The sequence below is a fragment of the Saccopteryx leptura genome, chromosome 3 (genome assembly GCF_036850995.1).
Source record: "Saccopteryx leptura isolate mSacLep1 chromosome 3, mSacLep1_pri_phased_curated, whole genome shotgun sequence".
Taxonomy (NCBI): Eukaryota; Metazoa; Chordata; class Mammalia; order Chiroptera; family Emballonuridae; genus Saccopteryx; species Saccopteryx leptura.
This window is the reverse complement of record NC_089505.1, coordinates 100,105,959-100,132,238: the sequence shown is the minus strand read 5'-3', so window position 1 is coordinate 100,132,238 and position 26,280 is coordinate 100,105,959. Positions and strand designations below refer to the sequence as shown.

The 26,280-nt window shown below is 44.1% G+C and overlaps 1 protein-coding gene and 2 non-coding genes across 5 annotated transcripts; all 3 read left to right on the top strand.

Moving 5' to 3' along the window:
• The first annotated feature begins 299 nt into the window (after nt 1–299).
• On the top strand, nt 300–14,210 carry ZNF436 (zinc finger protein 436). 3 transcript variants are annotated; one of them, XM_066375401.1, is made up of 4 exons: nt 301–2,707; nt 3,968–4,060; nt 5,808–5,934; nt 9,510–14,210. In XM_066375401.1, the coding sequence occupies exons 2-4, from the start codon at nt 4,028–4,030 to the stop codon at nt 10,760–10,762; spliced, it is 1,413 nt and encodes a 470-aa protein (XP_066231498.1). In that variant the 5' UTR covers nt 301–2,707; nt 3,968–4,027; the 3' UTR covers nt 10,763–14,210. The 3 variants fall into 3 exon arrangements, with proteins under 3 accessions (XP_066231499.1, XP_066231498.1, XP_066231497.1); XM_066375402.1 differs by lacking the exon at nt 3,968–4,060 and having other exon boundaries at nt 300–2,707; XM_066375400.1 differs by lacking the exon at nt 301–2,707 and having other exon boundaries at nt 3,671–4,060.
• Nucleotides 14,211–22,961: 8,751 nt separating this feature from the next.
• On the top strand, nt 22,962–23,037 carry TRNAT-GGU (transfer RNA threonine (anticodon GGU)). The gene has a single exon. It is a non-coding gene; the product is annotated as a tRNA-Thr (tRNA).
• Nucleotides 23,038–23,789: 752 nt separating this feature from the next.
• Nucleotides 23,790–23,865, top strand: TRNAI-GAU (transfer RNA isoleucine (anticodon GAU)). The gene has a single exon. It is a non-coding gene; the product is annotated as a tRNA-Ile (tRNA).
• The last annotated feature ends 2,415 nt before the right edge of the window (nt 23,866–26,280 follow it).

The window sequence follows — 26,280 nt, the reverse complement described above, 5'->3', positions numbered from 1 at the left end:
ATCTCCTCTGTGAAGCCTCCTCCCACCCCCTCCAGCTAGGATTCCGCCCCTCTCCTTGGTGCAGACTAGCTAGCTCGTCATCCATACACTATGTAGCAGTGGGACTGCAGTGACTGCAAGGCCATGTGTCCCCTATGTCCCCAACTCCTTGTGCTGTGCTGAGGCTTCATCTCTGCTCCTAGCAGGGTCCAGAGAGAAGCCCAGATCGTTTCAATTTTTAAAATGTTATTGATATATTTGAAAATGAAGAGATGACAAAACAAGATCACAAATATTGAGGCATATTTTTCAAGGTTTAACAAATTAATGTTTCTAATGCAAAAAAAATACAGCATACGTGGCAGCTCACAAGATAGTTATAGGATTTATTAAAACATAATTTATAGTGCTCCACAGGCACAGTGGGTCTATTAATAAGAAACAAGCTTAAGAATATACAGGAGAGCTTTGCACAATGACAATATTGCAGCTGGTGAGGTTTATCCAAGGTGTGGTTATTGCTAATTGCAATAATAATAATAATAATAATAATAATAATAATAATATACAAGGAGGGTCTATGATCAAATTGGTCAGTGGATGTGACATAACCACACTCCATAACTCCATCTGGAGACCCTGGACAAATGGTTCTCCTGGTCCCTTTCCCCAGTGACAAACTGTACTGCTGTCTCTGCACATAGTTGGTACTCATTATTTGCTAAATGATGGGACAGTTTTCCAAGTGGCTTATTGAAAACTCACATACAATAGGTATTCCTTAGAAACCATGAAGTCCTGAACAATGAGGCAGGAAGCTGCCTCCTCCTCCAGTGACCCCAACCCTCAGAGTCCAGCTGAAGGCTGCAACAGGAAGCCCCTCACCCACTTTCTTTCCTTCCCCTCTTCCACTTCCCACCCTGACCTCCCCTGGGGCACCAAAAGCAGCCACGCTTTCCATTGCTCTTTCTTCTCCGCCCTCTGGAGGGTCCCAGGTGAAGAAAGAGAAAAGCACTTACTCACAGAAGGAGGCAAGCAGCCAAGCTGGGTTTAGAGAGTCACCCTGCCCCCAGCCAGGCTTAGGAATAAAAGAAACAACAGAGGACAAAGAAGGATTTAAAGCACTAGAGCAAGGGGAAAGAAAAGGCCTAAGAAAGTTTATACAAAGCAATCTGTCAGAGAAGGTATGAAAAGGGAGCCCTGCTGGGCTGAGGGGCTTGGGCCGCTCAGCTCACCTCACCTTAGGCCCAGTTAGAAACCTGTAATTATTCAGCCAAAGTATGAACCGATCTCCCTCCTCCTGTCCCAGAGGTTTCCCTAAGGGTGAGGCTTTAACTTGCTGTGTTTCTGGCAGCGCCAAATACCTCTGCTCTACTGGGCTCAATTCACTAATTTGCTTGAACCCATCAAACTGGTCCAACTTCCAGTTCCCTCTGGATTTCCAGCAGAAACATTATGTGAGGATACGGTCACTAGCAGATCCTCACAGCTATTGAGCCACTCCGACTTCCCAGATTTTCTGAGCTAGTGAAAATATCCACAGGCCTTTTTGGAAGTCTCTCTTACCACCTAAGGCAGAATTAATATTAGCTATCATTTGATTGTTCACTTTAAGTCATTTTGCTTAATGCTCACCACCGGCTTGTAGGTGTGATTGCCCCATTTTATAGAAAGGGAAATGGGAAATGGGCCTGGAGAGATTAAATGACTTTCCAAAGGAATCACAGCCTGGATCTCAACCCAGGTCTGACCTTGACTGCCTTTTGGAGACCCTCTGTGATTCCTTTGTGTGTGTGTGTGTGTGTGTGTGTGTGTGTGTGTGTGTGTGTTACCCATATCAATTTTAGATGGGGTAAGACGGTACAATTCTGTGGTATCTAAAAAATTCCTAGCCTCACAGTTGGGGTTGAGGAGTGGGAGAGTCTGTCTCATGGCTGGGTAGAGTCCTAGTTCTTTTTAGACACTTGAGTAATTTAACCATAAATAACTGGGCACTGGGAACAGGACACTCACTAATAAAAGCATAGCCTGGAGTCATGTTCAAGAAAAAAAAATTCAAGTCACTCAGTGGGTGGATGTATCTGCAAGACAAAAGACAAGCCCCTTTCCCAGAGAAGGGAGAGAAGTCTCCTGTACAGTTAGAGACAACAGGCTTCTGGGCACGTAGCCAAGGTTCTGGGGATATTTATAACTTGAAGAGGGTGGGAGTCCCTAATAAGCTGCTATTCTTTTTCCATCACTTCCCTCTCCAAGGCTACAGCGAGCTCAGAGTTCTTCTTCCCCACGCAGAATGCCTGCTTTTCCTAGCGCTGGGCTTCCATTGTCTAATTTTCTCATCCTGGCTGGGGAAAGGGAAGGCTGCAAGTCCTTCCGCTCGGAAGAAATCCAGTTGAATGCAGTTTAGCTGCTGGTGGTGTTTCTTGGCTAGCTGCTACGGTCTCGGAGGGATCTGCCTATGAGCCTGTGGTTTCTGAGCTGCCTGAGAGTCTGAGGTCTCAGGAATCTGTGTGAATCTTTGGGATCCGCCCACGATCTCTGGGCTTTGCTTGCTAGTCTACAGATTCGAGACTACCTGCAGGTCTGAGATATCCGGGATCTGCCAGTAGTGATTTCTAGACTCTCTCCGAACGCCTGAAATCTCCAAGAATTCTGCCTGCGGTTTTGAAATCTGTTGCGGACCTCTCGGATCTCGGAGCCGGCGATCTAGTGGATCTTTTGCAGGCAGGAGGTAAGTCTGTTCGTTGTCAGCTCGGGTTTTCGGCTTCCGATAAGGGACTGCTGGTATCCTGAGGGCCCACCCAGCTCAGGCCCTCCTCGGAGGCTCCTCCATCCTGGAGGCCGCCAGGAACCCTTTGAGCAGACAAGCTCGATATGATAAGGTCGGCCTTCCCCAGCGCTGGGGCCTGGTTTCACTCTATGCGCCCTGTCCTCCACCTTCGCTCAGGATTTTGGCTTCCCCTCTGCTAGGTGCAACTCAGCCCGTCCCTCAAGGGGCGCGCTCTTTAGAAGGACGTGGTCAGACTCCCCTACAGGGTTAATAGTGATGGTGCTTGGACACCGTCTGGCCCAGCCACTGACCGCACTCGTTAGCCCTCCGCTGGCGCGGGACCTCTTGGGAATTGTAGTCTACGAAGCAGGGTGTGAACACCGCAGGCACTGCTGGGAGATGTAGTGCGTGGGCGGAGCTCAAAGTTCCGGCGCGGCCGCGGAGTCTACCCTGGGGAGTGGGCGGCTGCCTCTTTCCTCTTAGGCTTCGGCTGTCAAATGCGGGCTAATCCCAGCGGCACCCAACACAGACTAGCACTTAAATTAGGCCCGACGTCGCAATTAAGGTCCGACTCAAGCTTCCAGGGACCTCAGGAAAAGCAGGGAAACTTCCCTGGCTTAATCGGGTTGTTGTCTCCAATAGAAGAAAGCAGAAGATACTCTGTCATGGCTAGGAGAACGCGCTTCTTTCTTAACCCTTTTGTTCTTTTCCCTCCTTGGCTTTTTGCCCCTGATGGCCTTTGTAAGCCAGAAGGGAACTCAAACTCCCAGCAGCCTACAGGGGCAGGCGCAGGCGTGATAGAGCGCCAGACCATGCTACAAGAGGCGGGCCTAGTGTTCGGCTTCTAATTGGCAGAGTATTTTTCGAGCTTCGCTCACTGATTGGCTGAGGCAGCTGCCGGAAAGGGCCCAGCCTCGAGGGGGAAGAGCTGAGGCGCTCTGTGGGCTGGGCTGAGAGCCTCCTCCCTAAGACTGACTGCAGCTGCTTGACCCCCGGCCGGGGAGGGACGGAGGCAGGGAGCTGTCCTAGTAAATTCCAGCTTTGCCTCCACCTCATGGTGGCGGAGACACAGAGAGCGGGTCGGGCTCTGGGGTCAAGGAGGAGAGTGACCCTGCCCGGGTCCAGGGCCCTCCCCAGCCGCCTGGCGGCCAGAACTCCAGCCCTGGGGAGTGGGCAGGGCCTGTTTTCTGTGCCTCACGCCCTGCTTTTCGCCTCCTTTAGTGCTGTCTGCTAGCTGCTTTTCCTGCTCTCTCTCCTGGGAGGCGAATCCTTCAGCCCGAGATGGCAGCCACCCTGCTCATGGCTGGGTCCCAGGTAAGCCGGGGGTGGCTTCGCGGACCCTGCCTCTGCTTACCCACCTGATCCCGGCGTTTCTTTGCTCTGCAAATCCCTGTGGGAAATTCCCTGGGATTAGTAATTAGTTCGCTTCTGTATTCTGCCCCCAGAGACCCAGTACCAGACCATTTTAGCCACAAACAAGCATTTATGGAACACCTGCTGTATGCCTTTAAATACTGGGGAGACAAAAGATGGATAAACGGACCCTCCCCTCCTGTTTACAATCCATAGGGAGACAGATGCATCCGGTTAACCGTGAGACGACGTGATAAGAGCTCTATTTGCTGTAGGAACAGTGCTGTGGTGTGGGACCGAAGGAGTGGGACTAATTCTTTCTGAAGAGTCCGAGGGGGCGTGGGGCCAGCAAAGGAATGGGGGGGCACTGAAGAATAGTTGGTACTGAAACAGGGACTGAGAGAGAATAATAGGATTTGTGGAGGGGGGGTGCCCAGTGCTTCCATTTATAATTTATTTTGCTTTGTGTTTTCTTTTTCTTTCTTAAAACCCTTCATCACTTAAATATTTGTCAATTAAAGACTTTCCTCATCTGGAAAAAAAAAAAGAATAGCAGTATTTCTGTAGTTTGAGAAAGATATTCCACAGAAAGGCAAACGTTGTTAGTAAAATTGTAAACTGTTCCCTTTTTATTTATTTATTTATCACTTTTTTACTTTGTTGATTTAGAGAGAGAGGAAGAGAGACATCAATTTGTTGTTCCACTTAGTTATGCGTTCATTGGTTTATTCTTTTTATTTTTTTATTTTATTTTTTTATTTTTTGTATTTTTCTAAAGTTGGAAACGGGGAGACAGTCAGACAGACTCCCGCATGTGCCCAACCGGGATCCATCCGGCGATGCTCTGCCCATCTGGGGCATTGCTCTGTTGCAACCAGAGCCATTCTAGCGCCTGAGGCAGAGGCCATGGAGCCATCCTCAGTGCCAGGGCCAACTGTGCTCCAATGGAGCCTTGGCTGGGGGAGGAGAAGAGAGAGACAGAGAGGAAGGAGAGGGGGAGGGGTGAAGAAGCAGATGGGCGCTTCTCCTATGTGCCCTGGCCGGAATCAAACCTGGGACTCCTGCATGCTAGGCTGACACTCTACCACTGAGCCAACCGGCCAGGGCCGGTTTATTCTTTTTATTTTAGGCACAGATGAGATAGGAGACAGACAGAGACAAGAAAGGATAGAGATGAGAAGCATCAACTCATTGTTGCAGCACTTTAGTTGTTCATTGATTGCTTTTCATATGTGCCTTAATCTCGGGGGAGGGCTCAAGCCAGCGACCTTTAGGCTCAAACCATCAACCATGAGATCACGACGATGATCTCATGCTCAAGCTGGTGAGCCCGCACTCAAGCCGGATGAGCTTGCTCTCAAACTGGCAACCTCAGGTTTTAAACCTGGGACCTCAGTGCTCCAGAGGGGCGCTCTATCCTCTGCACCAGCACAGGTCAGGCCGTTGGTTGATTGCCCTGAACAGGGATCGATCCCACAACTTTGGCTTATGAGGACAATGCTCTAAACAACTGAGCTATCTGGCTAGAGTGCTCCCTTCTTTACTAATATCTCTTTTTAGCTTTTTTTATTTCTTCTTTGGACTCTACAAATCAGATTTAATACCTTTTGCCTCCTCAACAATTCTAGCCATGTCTGTAATTTCAAGGAGGAAATCTGGTACTAACTTCCAAGGTACCAAGTAATGAGGAAGCATTTTGTGATTTCAGACACCAGTGACATTTGAAGATATGGCCATGTACCTTACCAGGGAAGAATGGAGACCTCTGGACCCTACACAAAGGGACCTTTACAGGGACGTTATGCAGGAGAATTATGGAAATGTTGTCTCATTAGGTAAGTAAGGATTTTCTACCATTCTTTGCCCCACCTTTTTTTTTTTTTAATTTTTTTTTTTTCGAGAGAGGAGAGAGACAAACTGGGGGAGAGGAGTGGGAGGTACCAACTTGTAGTAGTAGCTTCTCATATATACCTAGATCAGGCAAGCCCGGGGTTTTGAACTGGCAACCTCAGCATTCCAGGTTGATACTTTAATCCATTGTGCCACCACAGGTCAGGCTACTTTACATTTTTGAGACTATGTCAAAAATGGCTTAGCTCTTTCAACACAACCTAGTTGTTTGATGATTTTTTTTTTCCTGAAGTTAGAAGCGGAGAAGCAGACAGACTCCCACATGCACCTGACCGGGATCCACCTGGCATGCCCACCAGCGGGCGATGCTCTGCCCATCTGGGGCATTGCTCTGTTGTGGTCAGAGCCATTCTAGCACCTGAGGCGGAAGCCATGGAGCCATCCTCAGCACCTGGGCCAACTTTGCTCCAATGGAGCCTTGGCTGCAGAAGGGAAAGAGAGAGATAGAGAGGAAGGAGGGGCGAGAGTGGAGAAGCAGATGGGCTCTTCTCCTGTGTGCCCTGGCCGGGAATCGAACCCGGGATTTCCACACACCCGGCTGATGCTCTGCTGCTGAGCCAAACAGCCAGGGCCTCCTAGTTGTTTCATTTTTAATGCACTTAATTAGATATTGGCTGGAGTTGAGTTCTCAGACAAATCTTTGAGTGTAGAAACATCAGGTTCGTATTGTCTAAAAAGAAGGGATGTTTCTGCACAATTTAGAAACATTCCTATTTCTTGTGTCCTGAGTCATTTGCCATTTTCCAGCCTGTTTGTTTAGGTCACTGACCAAACAAGTCTGACATAATGATGCTTGCCAAGATATAAATGGTGCTTTTAGTAAAAGATGAGAGGGTTCTGACCCAGGTTCATGGGAGGGCAAAAACCAGCCTTCTGTGTTTGTTTTGGCTTCAGAGCCCTAGCTTTGCCTCAGGTCTTTTATCTGAAGTAGGTGCTTGGTGAGAGATGTTTCAGAGTTGATCATAGATTTTGAGTGTGTCAAATGTTATTCCAGGAAAATTCTGAACTCAATGAGATCACTAATTATATTAGTGAGAGAAGCTAATTTTTTTGATGATCTGCAAACCTGTCTTTCATCTTTGGTCTGAGTGTAACCAAAACAAACAGTATATTCTTGAGCTGAACAGCCATTACACTCACTTTGTCTTCTGTTCAGACTGGACAGAAGTAGCAATCATGTATGGTTCACTGGGTCATCTGCGACTCATTAAAGCCCAATCCCTTTTTTTAAATTTTTATTTATTTATTTATTTTTACAGAGGCAGAGATAGACAGGGACAGACAGATAGGAATGGAGAGAGATGAGAAGCATCAATCATTAGTTTTTCGTTGCGACTTCTTAGTTGTTCATTGATTGCTTTCTCATATGTGCCTTGACCACGGGCCTTCAGCAGACTGAGTAACCCCTTGCTGGAGCCAGCGACCTTGGGTCCAAGCTGGTGAGCTTTGCTCAAACCAGATGAGCCCGCGCTCAAGCTGGCGACCTCGGGGTCTCGAACCTGGGTCCTTCCGCATCCCAGTCCGACGCTCTATCCACTGCACCACCACCTGGTCAGGCCCTTTTTTTTATTTTTTTATTTTTTTATTTTTATTTTTATTTATTTATTTTTTTGTATTTTTCTGAAGCTGGAAATGGGAAGAGACAGTCAGACAGACTCCCACATGCACCTGACCGGGATCCAACCGGCACGCCCACCAGGGGCGACGCTCTGCCCACCAGGGAGCGATGCTCTGCCCCTCCGGGGCGTCGCTCTGCCGCGACCAGAGCCACTCTAGTGCCTGGGGCAGAGGCCAAGGAGCCATCCCCAGCGCCCGGGCCATCTTTGCTCCAATGGAGCCTTGGCTGCGGGAGGGGAAGAGAGAGACAGAGAGGAAGGGGGGGGGTGGAGAAGCAAATGGGCGCTTCTCCTATGTGCCCTGGCCGGGAATTGAACCCGGGTCCTCCGCACGCCAGGCCAACGCTCTACTGCTGAGCCAACCGGCCAGGGCCAGGCCCTTTTTTTTAAATTCTTTATTCCTATCATCTTTTCCAGACAACAGCCAAAAGGCAAATATGAGGGTTTATGTTTTTTTTTAACTTGAGCACTCTCTGATGTCCCAAGTTTCTTGGGTCCTGTCTTTAGAAAAGCAACTAGAAATTAAGCTATCTACCCAGATCTATTGTAATCTGTTACCCAAATATTCCACTCAAACCAACAAAAATAAGAAATGAGAATCTTAAAGATATATGAATTTACATGTCTGTGGTTCAGACCAAGGAGCACTTAGGGATGGAAGCACCAAAAAGATAAATAAATAGAAGTTATTAATGTTTACAAGGCTTCTTTACCCCAAGACGCTTTAAAACTCGAATGTGTTACCAAGTGTTATGAATTTCTAAGAAGAAGATGTTGTGTGCATCATTTACCAAACTGATTTATCCATCGACCCCTTTCTCCCAGCATTCCTAGTAACCTCTTTCTGAAGAGTTGTAAGTTTCTAAGAAACACAACTTGGAAACTGCAGTGTCTGGTAGAAAGGTATTTTTTGTGCATAATGGTCATATATTTTGATTTCCATTTTAAGACTGTACTTAGTCAATGCCAAGAATCTTGTAAGCTAGGCATTTTTTTGTCTTCAACCTTCCCACCCCTATTTTCATTAAAAGGTTACTAGAAAGTAGCATTTGGCAGTCACTTTTTCAGTCAACTCAGACTTGATATAAATAGATAAAAATTCATTTTTCTCCATGCTAAACCAGTAGGTTCTCATTAAGTATTATATAATGGTAATGTTTAAGGTTTGATGACTTTAAGAGCAAACACATACACACATGCATTCACACATAAAATATCTAGTCCTTGGCCATTCGAGATTCTAATTTAGAGTCTTTTATATTCTGTGTTTTTGGTTTTCTTCTTTTGAAAAAAAACAGGAATATATACAATTATTAATAAGGAACTATTTACTGTATTGATACAGAGCATTAACTTTTATCAGACAGACCTGAATCTGAATCCTAGCTTCAACATTTACTACTATGTGACCTTTTATGTTTTGTTTTTGTTTTTTTTTTCCAACCACAATTTATATTCAGTACCATTTTGTAGCAGTTTGAGATGTATAGCAAAGTGCACTATTCAGGGTGGTCCCCCTACTGCACCAAGCACCCACCTGGCCCCAAACCCAGCTATCTTGACATTATTGACTATATTCTCTACGCTGCAATCCGCATCTCTGCCAATTTGTACTGCTCGATCCCTTCACCTTTTTCACCCAGCCCCTCCTTCCTCCCTCTGCCAGCCGACAGTCTGTTCTCTGTATCTATGAGTATGACCTTTTGAAAGTTACTTCTCTCAGGCTTGGGTGTTTTGTTTATGAAGTGGAAATTATCATAATGCCTGTCTCTCAGAGCAGTTGAAGTAATTCATGTAAATAGCAGCATGGTGCCTGGCACAAAGCAGACAATCTCATGTACATTTACCAGTATTATTATTCATTTATTTCCTCTTTATTACAGATTTTGAGATCAGGAGTGAGAACGAGGTGAATTCAAAGCAAGAGATTAGTAAAGATGTAGAGTTTGGTACCACATCTGAAAGACCTGTTGGGAATACTGAGGGAAATCCTGAAAATGAAGAGGCCTTTGAAAGCAGGGATAGATCAGAAAGACAATGGGGAGATATAACAGCAGAAGAGTGGGTAAGCTATCCTCTCCAACAAGTCACGGATCTGCTTGTCCACAAAGAAGTTCACACAGGTATCCAATATCACATATGTTCTCATTGTGGAAAGGCTTTCAGTCAGATCTCAGACCTTAATCGACATCAGAAAACCCACACTGGAGACAGACCCTATAAGTGTTATGAATGTGGCAAGGGCTTCAGTCGGAGCTCACACCTTATTCAACATCAAAGAACACACACTGGGGAGAGACCCTATGACTGCAATGAGTGTGGGAAAAGTTTTGGAAGAAGCTCTCATCTCATCCAGCACCAGACAATCCACACTGGAGAAAAGCCCCACAAATGTAATGAGTGTGGGAAAAGTTTCTGCCGGCTATCTCACCTAATTCAGCACCAAAGGACCCACAGTGGGGAGAAACCCTATGAGTGTGAGGAATGTGGGAAAAGCTTCAGCCGGAGCTCTCACCTAGCTCAGCACCAGAGGACCCACACAGGTGAGAAGCCTTATGAATGTAATGAATGTGGGCGAGGCTTCAGTGAGAGATCTGATCTCATTAAACACTACCGAGTCCACACAGGAGAGAGACCCTACAAGTGTGATGAGTGTGGAAAGAATTTCAGTCAGAACTCTGACCTTGTACGCCATCGCAGAGCCCACACGGGAGAAAAGCCATACCACTGTAATGAATGTGGGGAGAATTTCAGCCGCATCTCACACTTAGTTCAGCACCAGAGAACCCACACTGGGGAAAAGCCATATGAATGTAACGCTTGTGGGAAAAGCTTCAGCCGGAGCTCTCATCTCATCACACACCAGAAAATTCACACTGGAGAGAAGCCCTATGAGTGCAATGAGTGTTGGCGAAGCTTTGGTGAAAGGTCAGATCTAATTAAACACCAGAGAACCCACACAGGAGAAAAGCCTTATGAGTGTGTGCAGTGTGGAAAAGGTTTCACCCAGAGCTCTAACCTCATCACACATCAAAGAGTTCATACGGGAGAGAAGCCTTATGAATGTACTGAATGCGAGAAGAGTTTCAGCCGGAGTTCAGCTCTTATTAAACATAAGAGAGTTCACACTGACTAAGTCCTGTTAATTATGACAGAGATGGTTCATTTGAAGGTACAATTTGATTTTACATCAAGGAGCTCTCTCAAGACTGAGTTTCTTATACCATACTGAATTTCCTTGTTGTAGGCCACAGTTTCAAACATCTTTGAAGACAAGCCATTTGAAATTCTGGCCCATGGCTTTGGGAGTGTTATCCCCTTCCTAAAATAGTGATTTTTGTTCACTCGATATTAATGAAGTAACTTCATCAATATCAGCCCCACAAGAATTTAGAAAACTGAAGTCTAGGGGATAAATGCTGGTAAATGCTCAGGCCTGGAAATAGAGTAAAATTTTTATAGTGATTTCTCCTAGCCTTGGCCCAAAAAACTGTTCTAGGGGAAATGTTGGACTGTAATAGGGTAGTCACAGCTGCTTTGGGAAAAGATGAGAGACTGCCTGAATTGCCAACTTACCGTAGTAGCTGGGCACACATATCTTCCCCTTCAAAGGGTTTTTTCCTTGAGTTGCTCATGCACTTGTATCCTTCTGACTTCTGAGAGCTGGATTCTTCATGATGAAGGCAATGATCATAACTTTTCTCATTATTTTAAATTAACTTTTTTAAAGCTTGCATCTTTGTGAAAGCTAACTGAAGATACAGATTGCAAGGAAAAGTGAAACAGGTTTGAGGACTAAGGACTCATCAATGGTAGTGACTTTAGCAAGTGATGCCCACTGTTGTTATTGTCATTAATCAGAATTTATTTTCTTTGGAGATCACTTTAGGAAACCTGTAGGGAAAATATCTTCGAGGAACGATAGGACCATAAGTGATGGTGGAGTGTTAAGGAGCAAGTGGAATTACCCACTTTAGGGAAGGAAGCACAGAGGCCCTTCCCAAGGAACACAGGTCATTTCTGTGTTTTTTCCCTTCTACCCATTAAGTTTGATTCTTCCTATACTGCTAACTCTAGGATTTGATAAGGGCCACATCCCAGTGTTTCTCTTAGTTTGTGTAACAGCATGTGTATGTAAAGTGAAATGTGTATTCCTGTGGTTTTTCCTATAGCAGAATTCACACAGAATTAGCATGTTCTTGAGTGATGTTGATCATGTGACAGAACTACAGACCTAACTCTAATGTGAGAAATGCCCTTTGTTTTTCATTCTTTATGAAGAAAAAATTTAAACACTAGTGCTCTAGTGTGCACTCTTTTGTAAGATCTGTCTTTGAACAGAGCTAAGCACTTGTTTATATGTATCAGTCAGTGTGGGAGATAATGACTGGAGAAATAGTTTGTCCGGTTCTCAAACTGAATAACCTCTCTTTGGCATAGCCACAAGAAGTTAATAAACCTATAGGAATATATTTTTATCCTTTCAGCCTACAGATATAAGTGGTTAAAATAAGAGTTGACTCAGTGTAGCCTAACCAGGCGGTGGCACAGTGGATAGAGCATCAGACTGGGACGTGGAGGACCCAGGTTCAAAACCCTGAGGTCGCCATCTTGAGCGTGGGCTCATCTGGTTTGAGCAATGCTCACCTGCTTGAGCCCAAGGTTGCTGGCTTGAGCAAAGGGTCACTCGGTCTGCTGTAGCCCTCCTGGTCAAGGCACAAATGAGAAAGCAATCAATGAACAACTAAGGAGCCGCAACAAAGAACTGATGCTTCCCATTTCTCTCCCTTCCTATCTGTTCCTATCTGTCCCTCTCTCTGTCTCTGTCACACACACACAAAAAAGAGTTGACTCAGTGGAAGCCCAGTAGTGTCAGTTTTCCTTATTTCAGCCCAAACAAGAATTAAGAAATACCTCAAATGTTGGGTGTTTGTCCAACTATTTGGGAGTGTGAATGGAAGGGAATTGATGCCCTAGAGATAATACTCAAGTAAGCAAATTTTTTTTTAGTGTGCCTCAAGTTGTTTCTACTGTGCTTTATTGTGAGAGTTGTAACATTTGAAAACTATTTTTGCCGTAGCTCTTTGGGACTTGGTGTTAAAAGAGCCAGTGGTCTTTCTAGGGTAGTGTACTGTAGTGAGTTATGACCCACAACCCTGTGGGACTGCATCCCTTTCAAATGACACGATCTCAAAAGTAACAAAATAAAAAACCACTCCACCAAGGAGCTTTCTGTCTGTTCCCATTCCTATTTAAATACAAACTCAGGCACGGAGCATGTTTTTTGTTCTGTATAAAATCTAGCCAACTGTGGGTATTCATGTTTTGATTGTTGAATGACTTACACATTCTTGATGACTAAACTCAAATATGTCATTTACCATACGTATCAGTGTTGCTGATGGTTTTATTGAATATGAAAGTTCTGTTTCTGTGAACCACTAGGGCATCACCTTTGGAGTGGCCATAGAAGACAGCATCTTCATGACCTAACTATATTTTACCCCCTTTTCCTTCCCTTCTTTCCTGCCCCACCCCAAACCTGGGGCTGCTGCTGCTTTTGGCTTCTAAATACCCCAGCCATCTCACCATGCGTATACATTCCAGCTGGGAAGCTGGAAGGGCAGGGGCCAGACCAGCTCTGTCTCTTTCTGTCAAATGCTGCCCATTTGTTGAACTTTGTGTAGAAGTTATGCATCAAACTCTCTTTGCTAATGCTTTTTGCATGTCTTCTGTTCTCAAGACTCTGGCTGCTTCTGCACATACCTTGAACACTTTGTGCCTGTTTTCTATGGTTGTGGAGAGTGAATGAACAAGTAAGTATGTAGAGCAGTTTTCCTTATGGTATTGGTCACACTTATCCTAGTTTCTATATCTGTATCATTCTAACAATCTATAATTAAAAGTATAATTTTTAAATCCAAAAAACTGAGAATTGTTTTAGTAATCCATCTCTGATTCATAAAATGGGTTTTTTTTAATCAGATTCATTAAAATTGAACACAATTGTCTTTTCATTCATGCATTTGTACAAATAGTATGTTCTTGTGGAGATTTGAGAGTATATTGTCTTCATGCACTGGTGAGCCCTTTGGATTTTACCATATTTTGGGTAGATGCAAAAACCTGAACAATTTTCTGTGAAGATTAAGCTGGTGGTGGTGAGGCAACATGGGCATATTTGGTATGAGTGACTCATTAGCTTTGGAGAAGGGAAAAAGAACCACATCCAAAAGGAAAAATAAAAGGAGGCCTTGTTGCTTTGAGATATTTTTGGGTTTCTTTTGAGAATACTAAAACAATTTCTACTGAATCAGTATTGGGATTCTAGAACAGATAGCTCTTAGAAACAGTCAAAAACTCTATTTGTGAAATAGAGTTACATTCTCTGCCTAAGGCAGTGATTATGTATTACCAGGGTGTGGCCACAATTTCAAATTACTTACGAGTAATTTTTTCTTATGAAACCTTAAAATTTTTATTTTTAATTTGTTGATTTGAGAGAAAGAAGGAAGAGAGAGAAAAACAATGGTTTATTGTTCCATTTCTTTATGCATTCATTGGTTGATTCTTGTATGTGCCCTGACGGGATCGAAACTGCAACTTGGGCATATTGGTATGACACTAACCAGCTAAGCTACCCAGCCAGGTTTTTAGATGAAGGGCCAGTCTAGGCAGAAGTAAGGAGTGGAAGTGCTTTAAATTGGGCAAAAATACAAACATAGAAGAAAACTTGAATTAATCTTATAGCCAAGACTTGGATATTTTATCTCTTCTTTTTAAATTAAAAAAAAATTTATTGATTAGAGAGAGACAGGAAGGGGGAGAGAGATGAGAAGCATCAACTCATAGTTGCTTCACTTTAGTTATTCATTGATTGCTTCTCATATGTGCCTTGATGTGGGGGCTCAAGCCAAGCCAGTGACCTTTGGGCTCAAGCTAGAGACCTCAGGGTTTCGAACCAAGGACCTCAGTGTTCTGGGTTGATGCTCTATCCACTGCACCACCACCGGTTAGGCTTGGATATTTTATCAAAACATTTTTTAAACTCTAATACTCCCATCTATATGTTCAGCATTTTTAATTTCTGGGAAGGAAAATGCCAGTTTATCTGAAGAAATTCACCTGGAGTCTCTCATCTCTAAGGCTATTTGATATGTTAATAATTCGCCATTATTATAAAGAAGCCAATTTCCTCTGTTCTCTAGGAAGCAAGGGGTTGGTTAGGGCTCTGCTTTCAGGATATTCAGACCCCACTGAGTGCACTGAAATGATAATTTGTTAAATGGTTCCCTAGTGTTTCAAAAGTTAGTATTGTTGAAAAAGGAGCTCCTGTGCCCTGGGAGAAAGGCCTCTGCAGCATTGGTTAGATCCCATCTCTGGTGGAGTGGCTGATTTGGGCCCTGCTTTGCTATAGCAGATTTCAAGATAAAGGGCTATTAAGTAAAAAACAACTGAAGAGTAAAATTTTTAAAAATGTTTATGTTACTTAGACTTTGGAGAGAGAGGAGGGAAGAGAGAGAGAGAGAGGAACAATCTGTTCCTGCATGTGCCTTGACCTGGGACTGAACCGGCAACCTCTGCCCTTCAGGGGGTTGCTCTATCTGACCAAGCTATCCAGCCAGGGCGAAGAGTAAAATTAATAGAAGAAAACTACCCTGTAATGATCTAAAATTGTTTTGTAATCAAAACCATTATAATATATTTTCCTAAGTGCTTCATGTTCAAAGTTTATGTCATTTTCAGCTCCTCCAAAGGTGGTTTTGTTTACACTCCTGGAAAAGATGGAGGTTGATGACATCAAATCCTCACAGTGCGTTACACACTAGCCCCTGTAGGTAGCTGCCTTGTAAACATCTCCACTTAGAAAGTATCCAGGGAGGGGGAGGGGTACAGAGAGAACTGGATGGAGGGTGGCGGAGGATGATCTCGCTTCGGGTGATGGGTATGCAACAGAACTAAATGACAAGATAACCTGGAAATGTTTTCTTTGAATGTATGTACCCTGATTTATTGATGTCACCCCATTAAAATAAAAATTTATTTAAAAAGAAAAAAAAGAAAGTATCCAGGCACCTTGAAATCAAACCTCAAACTGAACTTACCACTTTCTTCCACCACCCCCACCTGCTTCTATGTTTCCTTATTCACTCATTGCCTAGTTAGCCAAGCTAGAAACATGCATATCATACCTGACAATTCCTGCGCTCTTAGTCATTCTCCCAAAATCAATAACATTAGTTGAATTGTCATCCAGGTATGACCACACCATCTCTTAAATATTTCTCCACTGGATCTACTTTGCTCTACTGTCACCACTTTACCATATGACTTTGGGCAAATTACTTAGCTCTTCTGTTCCTTGGGTTCCTCATCCATTAAATGAGGGTAATTATATCTACTTCATAAGAGTTCCAAAGATTAAATGAGATAACGGGGCTCAAAATATTAGCTGCCATTATTTAGACCACTACCAGACCACGTCTTCATCATGGAAACAACCTCCTAATGAGTTTCTACTATTTTCAAACTCCTTCAGTCTTCTCCCTCGCTGCAGCTTGAATGAGCTCTCTAAAGGGCAAATTCCAGCAGCACACAGCGAAACTCCTTCACTCTGACTTAGGAGGAGGCCACCCGTGATCTGGCCTCCGTGGCTCTCCTTAGCTTCCATTCTTTGTACTCTTCCTACACTTGCAACACTATCCGAGGTGCATCTCTTTCTACTTCTCTGGCCAACTCCCCTCATCCTTCAGATCTCGTACCTAAATTGTTCTAGGAAACCTTTCCTGATCTCTTTTGGTGTTCCTTGGGTTTATCCCAATCGAGGCACTTTATCCCTGTTTTATTGCCTGTTTACTTTTTCATCTTCTCAGACTTTAACATCCTTGAAGAAGTCACTGCACTTGCTCACTACTGCATCTTCAACCCATAGCAAATGTTTTACTTAGAGTAGGCAAGCAACAAACAAATAGTTCTTGGGTAAATGAGAAAGGAAAAAAAATTATATATATATAAATTTTATTCCCTTAAGCAGGGCTGGTGACTTCATTTCTAATTTGTCACAAGATAACACTGCTCATTAAAAGAACTAGAAATTCTGTCATTGGGTATCTAGTGGGGCCTTATGCAGAAGGAAGAAGGCTCCCAGAGGCAAGGTGATCCATCAGAGACACCCCTACCCCACCCCTCCAAGGTAAAGCTGGGATAAAGACACCTGCCTCTGAAGGGGTCATTGTCATCTTTGGTGGGTTATCTAGGAATAGATCTTTCTATGTAACTTTGGAGATGTGCTGCAAGTCAGGCTCTCAATACAGGAAGTTTGGTCAGGATTCTAAGATTCCCGCTCTAGGTTTGGAATCTGGTTAACCTCTGAATCCTCCAAGCTGAGTACATAAATGAATGGTTAATATTTTAGAGAGGATCAGATTCCTTTGAGAGTCTAATGAAAGTTTTGGAATTTCTTGTTATTGTGTTTTTAGAGTCATTTATACTTTTTGGATATAATTCCTTTATTAGATATATGATTGCAAATATTTCCCCCAGTCTCTGGCCTTTTATAGTTCTCTTTATAGTGTCTTTCAAAGAACCAAAGTTTTAAATTTTAATGAAGTCCAGTTTTCTGATAAGAGTTTTTACCCAAGAGTTCCTTTTCTAAATCTTTACATTGATAGTGTTTGAGTCATAAAACTTAAATCTTTGGTTTTTAGGCAAGGCAGGGAAGAAGCATGCTTTCTGGATCTCACTGTTGTTCAGTTACATCCACATTTTTTGGAGTTTGGGTTTTAGCCCAGGTTCTGTTGCCATTAGACAAGAGTAAAGACCCTCTCCTCCCCCAGCCCTGCTCTTTAGAGGGCTCTGATCTGGCCCATCTCCAATTGTACTTTTTCCCATGGGGCCAAGGGGATATATCCACCCAGAGCTCACACCTCCTCCCATTCTAGATCACAACACCCCAAGTGTCCAGGACATTGGGGTTCTTTGCCCCAACAGCTCATGAACTAGCCTCTTCCCCAGGTTTGTTCCCTTGAGGGCAAAGTGTGTACCCCCAACACCTTAGGTTTAGGAAGAGGGACAGAGCTTGGACTTGCCGGATGAGCAGCCATCTGTGGGCATGAGGGCCCTTCTGCAATGGGACAGAGCCAGAGTAGGAAAAGAAGTGGGCAGGCCTCATCTGAACTCTTGTTCCAGTCCTGGTTCCAGGTATGACTATCAAACATTTCCACGAGTGATTTATGATAGAACCTATGAAGTCCAGATTTCTGAGGTGAGTGATCTCTTGGATGAATGAGTATGCTATCAATGGAACCAGAGCTCACAAAAAGGAGGAGTCTAGGATCGGTATAAAGATTCACTCATTTAACAAAAATTTGTGTTTTTTTTTAAACCTTAATGATTTTTAGATAGAAAGAAGAGAACGAGAGAGAGAAACATCAACATAGTTGCATCACTTTAGTTGATCATTGCTTCTCATACGTACCTTGACCAGGGGACTCAAGCTGATCCAGTGACACCTTGCTCAAGCCAGCGACCTTGGGATCATGTCGATGATCCTGCCCTCAAGCTGATTAGCCCACACTCAAGTCAGCAACCTCAGGGCTTCGAACCACTTCAGCAGATAATCAATATTTCTCTCTCTCCCTTCCTCTCTCTCTCTCTTTTAAATAAAGATTTTATTTATTCATTTTTAGAGAGAAGGGAGAGAGAGCAAGAAAGGGGTAGAGGGAAGAGCGGGAAGCATCAACTCTTAGTTGTTTCCATTTGTGCCTTGACCAGGGAAGCCCAGCATTTCCAACCGACCTCAGGGTTCCAGGTTGATGCTTTAGCCACTGCACTACCACTGGTCAGGCCCTTCCTTTGTTTCTAAAATCAATCAATAAATAAAATTTAAAAGTAAAACCTGAACATAGTTTATTACTGAGGGAGCATTACCCACAATCCCTGTGAATTTTTTTTGTGTGTGCAAGAGAGACAGAGGGACAGATAGGGACAGACAGACAGGAAGGAAGAGTGATGAGAAGCATCAGTTCTTCATTGCAGCACCTTAGTTGTTCATTGATTGCTTTCTCATATGTGCCTTGACTAGGAGGGCTCCAGCAGTGCAAGTGACTCCTTGCTCAAGCCAGCGACCTTGGGCTTCAAGCCAGAGACCTTTGGGCTCAAGCCACTGACCATGGGGTCATGTCTATGATCCCACGCTCAAGCCAGAGCTCCCATGCTCATGCTGGTGAACCCACGCTCAAGCTGGCAACCTTGGGTTTTGAACCTGGGTCTTCTGTTTCCAAGGCTGATGCTCTATCCACTGTGCCACTGCCTGGTCAGGCACAATCCCTGTGAATCTTATTTGTATATTTAATTTGTATATTTGAACATGGGTAATAATACTTACCTTAGAATTCTGGAATGTGGTTAAAAGTTTACAGAAATACTTCCATAAACGATTTGTAGTACATAGCTCTTCTGCCGGCCTGGAGGGAAGCCTTAAAATAACTCAATGGACCAAATGTTATGTTCAATAGTCTCCTAGAATTTGATTTCTGGAATTTAGGCAGTGGCAGATGCTACTGTCTGTGCTCATTTCTAAATGGCTGCGGAGTTCAGTATCAGTGGGTAGGAGCGCCAAGGTCCTGTTGGTGAGTCACCAGGAAAGTCAACAGGGAACCACTGTTACCAAGGGGAGAATGTTGTGTTCAATTCTTCCACAGAACCAAGTGTTCATCATTCTTAAATTGAATTTAACAATCCTAATTGGACTTGAATTGACTCTTGCTTTCTTGAATTTGATTGGGGGAGTGGAAAGGTGGAAAAGGAGAGCTCACTTTGCTATCTTTTTTTTTTCTTTGCTTTTTCCATATTCCCTTAACATAACCCAAGAAGAACAGAGAACTCATGAAAAATAGTTAAGAACAAAAATTTTTTTTAAATTTATTTTTCTGAAGCTGGAAAAGGGGAGAGACAGACAGACAGACTCCCGCATGCGCCCAACCGGGATCCACCTGGCACGCCCACCAGGGGGCGACGCTCTGCCCACCAGGGGGTGATGCTCTGCCCCTCCGGGGCGTCGCTCTGTTGCGACCAGAGCCACTCTAGCGCCTGGGGCAGAGGCCAAGGAGCCATCCCCAGCGCCAGGGCCATCTTTGCTCCAATGGAGCCTCACTGCGGGAGGGGAAGAGAGAGACAGAGAGGAAGGAGAGGGGAAGGGGTGGAGAAGCAGATGGGTGCTTCTCCTTTGTGCCCTGGCCGGGAATCGAACCCGGGACTTCTGCATGCCAGGCCGACACTCTACCACTTAGCCAACCAGCCAGGGCTGACAAAAATATTTTTTTTAATTTTTTATTTTTTTGCAAGAGAGAGACAGGAAGGGAGAGAGATGAGAAGCATCAACTCATAGTTGTGGCACTTTAGTTGTTCGTTGATTGCTTCCTCATAGGTGCCTGGACCTAAGGGGGCTCCAGCTGAGCCAGTGACCTTGGGCTTCAAGCCAGCGACCATGGCGTCATGTCTATGATGACATGACCACACTCAAGGCAGCAACCTGCGCTCAAGCTGGCAACCTCAGGGTTTTGAACCTGGGTCCTCAGTGTCCCAGACAGAGGTGGATTAAGGTCAGTGAGGCCCCAGGCACAGAATAAAATATTGAGCCCCTTAAAAAAAGACAGGGAAAATAAAAATACATGTTAATCATATTTTAAAATAAATAAAAAATATTATGTACTATTAATGTTAAAATTGCATATATGAAACCAAATTTAGTGTCATTAGAAAAAAGTGTAGCCTGACCTGTGGTGGTGCAGTGGATAAAGCGTCAACCTGGAAATGCTGAGGTCGCCGGTTCGAAACCCTGGGCTTGCCTGGTCAAGGCACATATGGGAGTTGATGCTTCCTGCTTCTCCCCCCTTCTCTCTCTCTGTCTCTCTCTCTTCTCTCTCTCTCCTTTCTAAAATGAATAAATAAAATTTTTTTAAAAAGTGTAAAGTTGGGATTTTGCGGGCCCTTCAGAAGTCGGGACCCAGGGCACGCACCTGGTGTGCCAGCTGTTAAATTCGCCTCTGGTCCCAGGTCAATGTTCTACCCACTGCGCCACTGCCTGGTCAGGCGACAAAAAGAATTTCAAAAGAGACTACCAACATCAGGTTTGGAAATATGAAGGCTTAAAAAGAGGAATGCTTAACATTATGATTTTGACTCATCTCTTCTGGCTGTGTATGCATAATAATAAAGAGACTGGAAATTGGAATTACAGCAGAATTTTGAGTCTTAACTCTGACTAGGGCCTTTGTTTCTTCATTTGTGAAAGGGAGATGATACCCGTTGGTACTTTACCTCATATATTGTTATGAGCATTATATATGATAACATGGTAAGTTATTAGCAAGTATTAAGTAGCATTTCTTTTTTATACAGGGACAGAGAGAGAGTCAGAGAGAGGGATAGATAGGGACAGACAGACAGGAACAGAGATAGATGAGAAGCATCAATCATCAGTTTTTCATTGCGACACCTTAGTTGTTCATTGATTGCTTTCTCATATGTGCCTTGACCGCGGGCCTTCAGCAGACCGAGTAACCCCTTGCTCGAGCCAGCGACCTTGGATCCAAGCTGGTGAGCTTTTTGCTCAAATCAGATGAATCCGCACTCAATCTGGCAACCTTGGGGTCTCAAACCTGGGTCCTTCCGCATCCCAATGCAACGCTCTATCCACTGTCCTGGTCAGGCTTAGTAGTATTATGAAGTCCATATATGTAAATCTTTATGAGACTTTTTTTTTTTTTTTTTTTTTTTGAGAGAGAGAGAGAGATTGAGGCAGGGAGAGAGAGACAGGAACACTGAGCTGCTCCTGTATGTGCCCTGACTGGGGATCAAACTGGCAACCTCAGCAATCTGGACGACGCTCCAACCAACCAGGCTATGTGACTAGGGCTTATGAGACATTTTCTTTTCTAACAAACCTATCCAAAGGACTATTGCTCCCCAATGCTGAGATCTTGTAAGGCCATATTTTTGTTCTTAGATACTGTCATTTCTCAGAACAAGTTCAAATTGCATTGAGGAAGCAATTTGCAAACCGCATGATGACATGTTCATATTACCGTATATCACAGTTTGCTTTGGACCCTAAATAGTATTTTCCAACTTATTCATCAGATTTATTGTGATGATTTTTTGACTAGTAAAGATATATACCTTTACAAGACTGCCAACGCTGACACTCTAAACTGAAAAATAGCTTGGTGAAGTAGCTTTGCAGTCACACAGACCTGAATTTGAGTCTTAGTTCAGCTATGTGGCTTTGAGCAAAGGTTTAAACTCTCTGAGCCTTATTTCCTCAATAAAATGGGATAATATTACTAATCCTTTAAAAAAACTTTTTAGTTGATTTTTTTTAGAAAGAGAGGAAGGGAGAGGGAGAGAGAGAAACAATTGTTCTACTTATTTGTGTATTCATTGGTTGATTCTTGAATGTTCCTGACTGGGGGTCGAATCTGCAACATTGGTGTATGGGGATGATGCTCTAACCAACTAAGCTACCTGGCCAGGGTCCAATATTACTAATCTTTAAGGTTCATGTAGAGCAGTGGTAGTCAACCTGGTCTTTACCGCCCACTAGTGGGCGTTCCAGCTTTCATGGTGGGCGGTAGCAGAGCAACCAAAGTATAAATAAAAAGATAGATTTAACTATAGTAAGTTGTTTTATAAAGATTTATTCTAGAAAAAAAAAAGATTTATTCTACCAAACTTAGCAAAAATCCTACACAAAGTACTTGGTAAGTAATTATTATTATATGCTTTAACTTGCTATAACTCTGCTTTATAAATTTTATAAAGTTACTTCCCTACTTTATAAATCACCATTACTATGGAACCGATGGGCAGTTAGAAAATTTTACTACTAACAGATACAAAAGTGGGCGGTAGGTATAAAAAGGTTGACTATCCCTGATGTAGAGCATCAACCTGGAACACTGAGGTTGCCGTTTTGAGACCCTGGGCTTGCCCCGTCAAGGCACATACAAGTTGATGCTTCTTGCTCCTCCACCCTTCTCTCTCTCTCTCTCTCTCTCTCTCTCTCTAAAAATCAATAAATAAAATCTTTAAAAAGTTAATGTGAAAAATCATATGGTTCATGTAGGGATCAGCAATAGTATACATAATACAATTGACAAAGTAGTAGCTCACTAAATGGTAGTGATTATTGTTTAAAATGTTGTGCCACTGAGAGGGAATACACTTTCTTCCCATTAAAACAGCTTTGGCAAAATTGAGAATTAGAAGGGAATTCAACAAACTAGCCCAATGATAACCTTCAAAAGAAAAATGCTACAAAAATTATAACAATGGCCCTGGCCGGTTGGCTCAGTGGTAGAGCGTCGGCCTGGTGTGCGGAAGTCCCGGGTTCAATTCCCGGCCAGGGCACACAGGAGAGGCGCCCATCTGCTTCTCCACCCCTCCCCCTCTCCTTCCTCTCTGTCTCTCTCTTCCCCTCCCGCAGCCGAGGCTCCATTGGAGCAAAAGATGGTCCAGGCGCTGGGGATGGCTCCTTGGCCTCTGCCCCAGGCGCTAGAGTGGCTCTGGTCGTGACAGAGCGATGCCCGGATGGGCAGAGCATCGCCCCCTGGTGGGCGTGCTGGGTGGATCCCGGTCGGGCGCATGTGGGAGTCTGTCTGACTGCCTCCCCATTTCCAGCTTCAGAAAAATACAAAAAAAAAAATATAACAAAGTAGGCATTTAATAAGGTCTTAAGGTAAGTTGATTGCAAGTCAGCCATAATGGCACCTTTTTTTTTTTTTAAAGATATTTATTTATTTATTTATTTACAGAGACAGAGAGAGAGTCAGAGAGAGGGATAGATAGGGACAGACAGACAGGAACAGAGATAGATGAGAAGCATCAATCATCAGTTTTTCGTTGCGACACCTTAGTTTTTCATTGATTGCTTTCTCATATGTGCCTTGACCGTGGGCCTTCAGCAGACCGAGTAACCCCTTGCTCGAGCCAGCGTCCTTGGGTCCAAGCTGGTGAGCTTTGTTCAAACCAGATGAGCCGGTGCTCAAGCGGGCGACTTCAGGATCTCGAATCTGGGTCCTCCGCATCCCAGTCCGAAGCTCTATCCACTGCGCCACCGCCTGGTCAGGCCATATGGCACCTTTTTTAAAAATGAAAAACAAGCCCTGGCTGGTTGGCTCAGTGGTAGAGTGTCGGCCTGATGTGCAGGAGTCCCTGGTTCGATTCCTGGCCAGGGCACCCAGGAGAGGCGCCCATCTGCTTCTCCACCCCTCCCCCTCTCCTTCCTCTCTGTCTCTCTCTTCCCCTCCCGCAGCCAAGGCTCCATTGGAGCAAAGTTGGCCCGGGCGCTGAGGATGGCTCTGTGGCCTCTGCCTCAGGTGCTAGAATGGTTCTGGTTGCAACAGAGCGACGCCCCAGATGGCAGAGGATCGCCCCCTGGTGGGTGTGCCAGGTGGATCCTGGTGGGCACATGCTGGAGTCTGTCTAACTGCCTCCCCATTTCCAACTTCAGAAAAATACAAGGGAAAAAAAAATGAAAAACAAGCCTGACCAGGCAGTTGCGCAGTGGATAGAGTGTCAGACTGGGATGCAGAGGACCCAGGAGACCCCGAGGTCGCCAGCTTGAACGTGGGCTCATCTGGCTTGAGCAAAAAGCTCACCAGCTTGGACCCAAGGTCGCTGGTTCGAGCAAGGGGTTACTCAGTCTGCTGAAGGCCGCGGTCAAGGCACATATGAGAAAGCAATCAATGAACAACTAAGGTGTTGCAACGAAAAACTGATGATTGATGCTTCTAATCTCTCTCCGTTCCTGTCTGTCTGTCCCTATCTATCCCTCTCTCTGACTCTCTCTCTGTCCCTGAAAAAAAAAAAAGAAAGACAAACAGCTTTCAGTTCTGGTCAGCCTCAGTTGGAGCACCACCATTTTGGAAAGTGCCTTAAAATAATAAAAAATACTGTACTTCCCCATGTGTAAGACACACATTTTTTCAAAAATATTGGGGTCTAAAAACTGGGTGCGTCTTATACGGTGGTTGTAGATTTTTTAACTTGCATTTCCCACTTTTTTGACAGTGATGAGGAGTTGTTTGAATTTTATGATGAATAAACTTGAGTTCAATAACTTTATGTAATATATTTTTTCCAAATTTCAGGTCCCCAAATTAAGGTGCATCTTATACATGGGAACATCTTATATGTGGAGAAATATGGCATTAAAGTTTGATGAGGCCCCAGCAAGGTAGCTCAGTTGGTTAGAGCATCATCTCAACACCCCAAGGTTCCAGGTTTGATCCTCAGTCAGAGCACATACAAGAATCAACCAATGAATGCATAAATGAGTGGAACAACTAATCCATGTTTCTCTCTCTTTCTCTCTAAAATCAATAAATTTTAAAAAGTTTGATGAGCCTGGCCAGGCAGTGGCGCAGTGGATAGAGCGTCGGACTGGGATGTGGAGGACCCAGGTTCGAGACTCCAAGGTTGCCAGCTTGAGTGCGGGCTCATCTGGTTTGAGCAAAGCTCACCAGCTTGGACCCAAGGTCGCTGGCTCGAGCAAGGGGTTACTTGGTCTGCTGTAGCCCTACGGTCAAGGCACATATGAGAAAGCAATCAATGAACAACTAAAGTGCCACAACGAAAAACTGATGATTGATCCTTCTCATCTCTCTCCATTCCTGTCTGTCTGTCCCTATCTATCCCTCTCTCTGACTCTCTCTCTGTCTCTGTAAAAAAAAAATTTTTTTTGATGAAAAAAATAGTTTTATTTGACAATGGAACATGTCAAGGTATAACTGAAGGTTTCAAGTAAAGCTGAGTAGAGGACTCTTGGCACCTAAATGTCAACAGGTTGGTTTTTGATACCCTTGTGCTAACATTATACACATGGTATTTCTCCACTGTCCATTTCTCTCTCTTCTTTCTTCCTTTCTATGTTGTTTCTTTTTTCCTTTCTCCTGTCTGTGCCTTTGAACTGTGGCTGGGTGGCTTATCCTTGTTAGTAGTGAGTGAAGGCATTTTGGAGAGGCTGAATACATGTAATCATGTTTGGAGTCTGAGGAATAGACTAAATGTTATGAAGGGGACAAGTACGTGAAGATTAATCTAAGGATACAGAAAGAGAGTTTGATAATTTAAAACATCCTCTTAACTTTAGGCTATAAGCAGTAAAAGTCAAAGCTTCAACTTGAGAATCGTGCCCTGTAATTTTTTTTCAAACTCTTTTTATTTTTCTAGGGGAGACAGTGAGACAGACTCCCACATGTGCCCCTACCAGGGTCCACCCAGCAACCTCATCTGGTGCTGATGCTTGAATCAACCAAGCTATCCTCAGTGCCTGAGGCTGACACTCAAACCAATGGAGCCACTGGCTACAGGAGGGGAAGACGGAGTGTTGGTCAAATAAGTTTGTAAATATGATGTATATGTTTGCTTGCTTATAGTTTGCATTGGGTGTGGGAGACAGGCTGTAAGCTGGCATAGTCCTTATAGTCTAAGGCTTAGTTTTAAGACTAAGCCTTTCCCATCCTTTTAATACTAAGATCTTTTCAACATCCTTCTAATACTAAGATCTTCTCAAAGCTAAGCTTTTCCCCACACCCTTGACTGTTACATGATGGCGGGTGGTACACTCTTATGAGGAATCCCATTTATGCC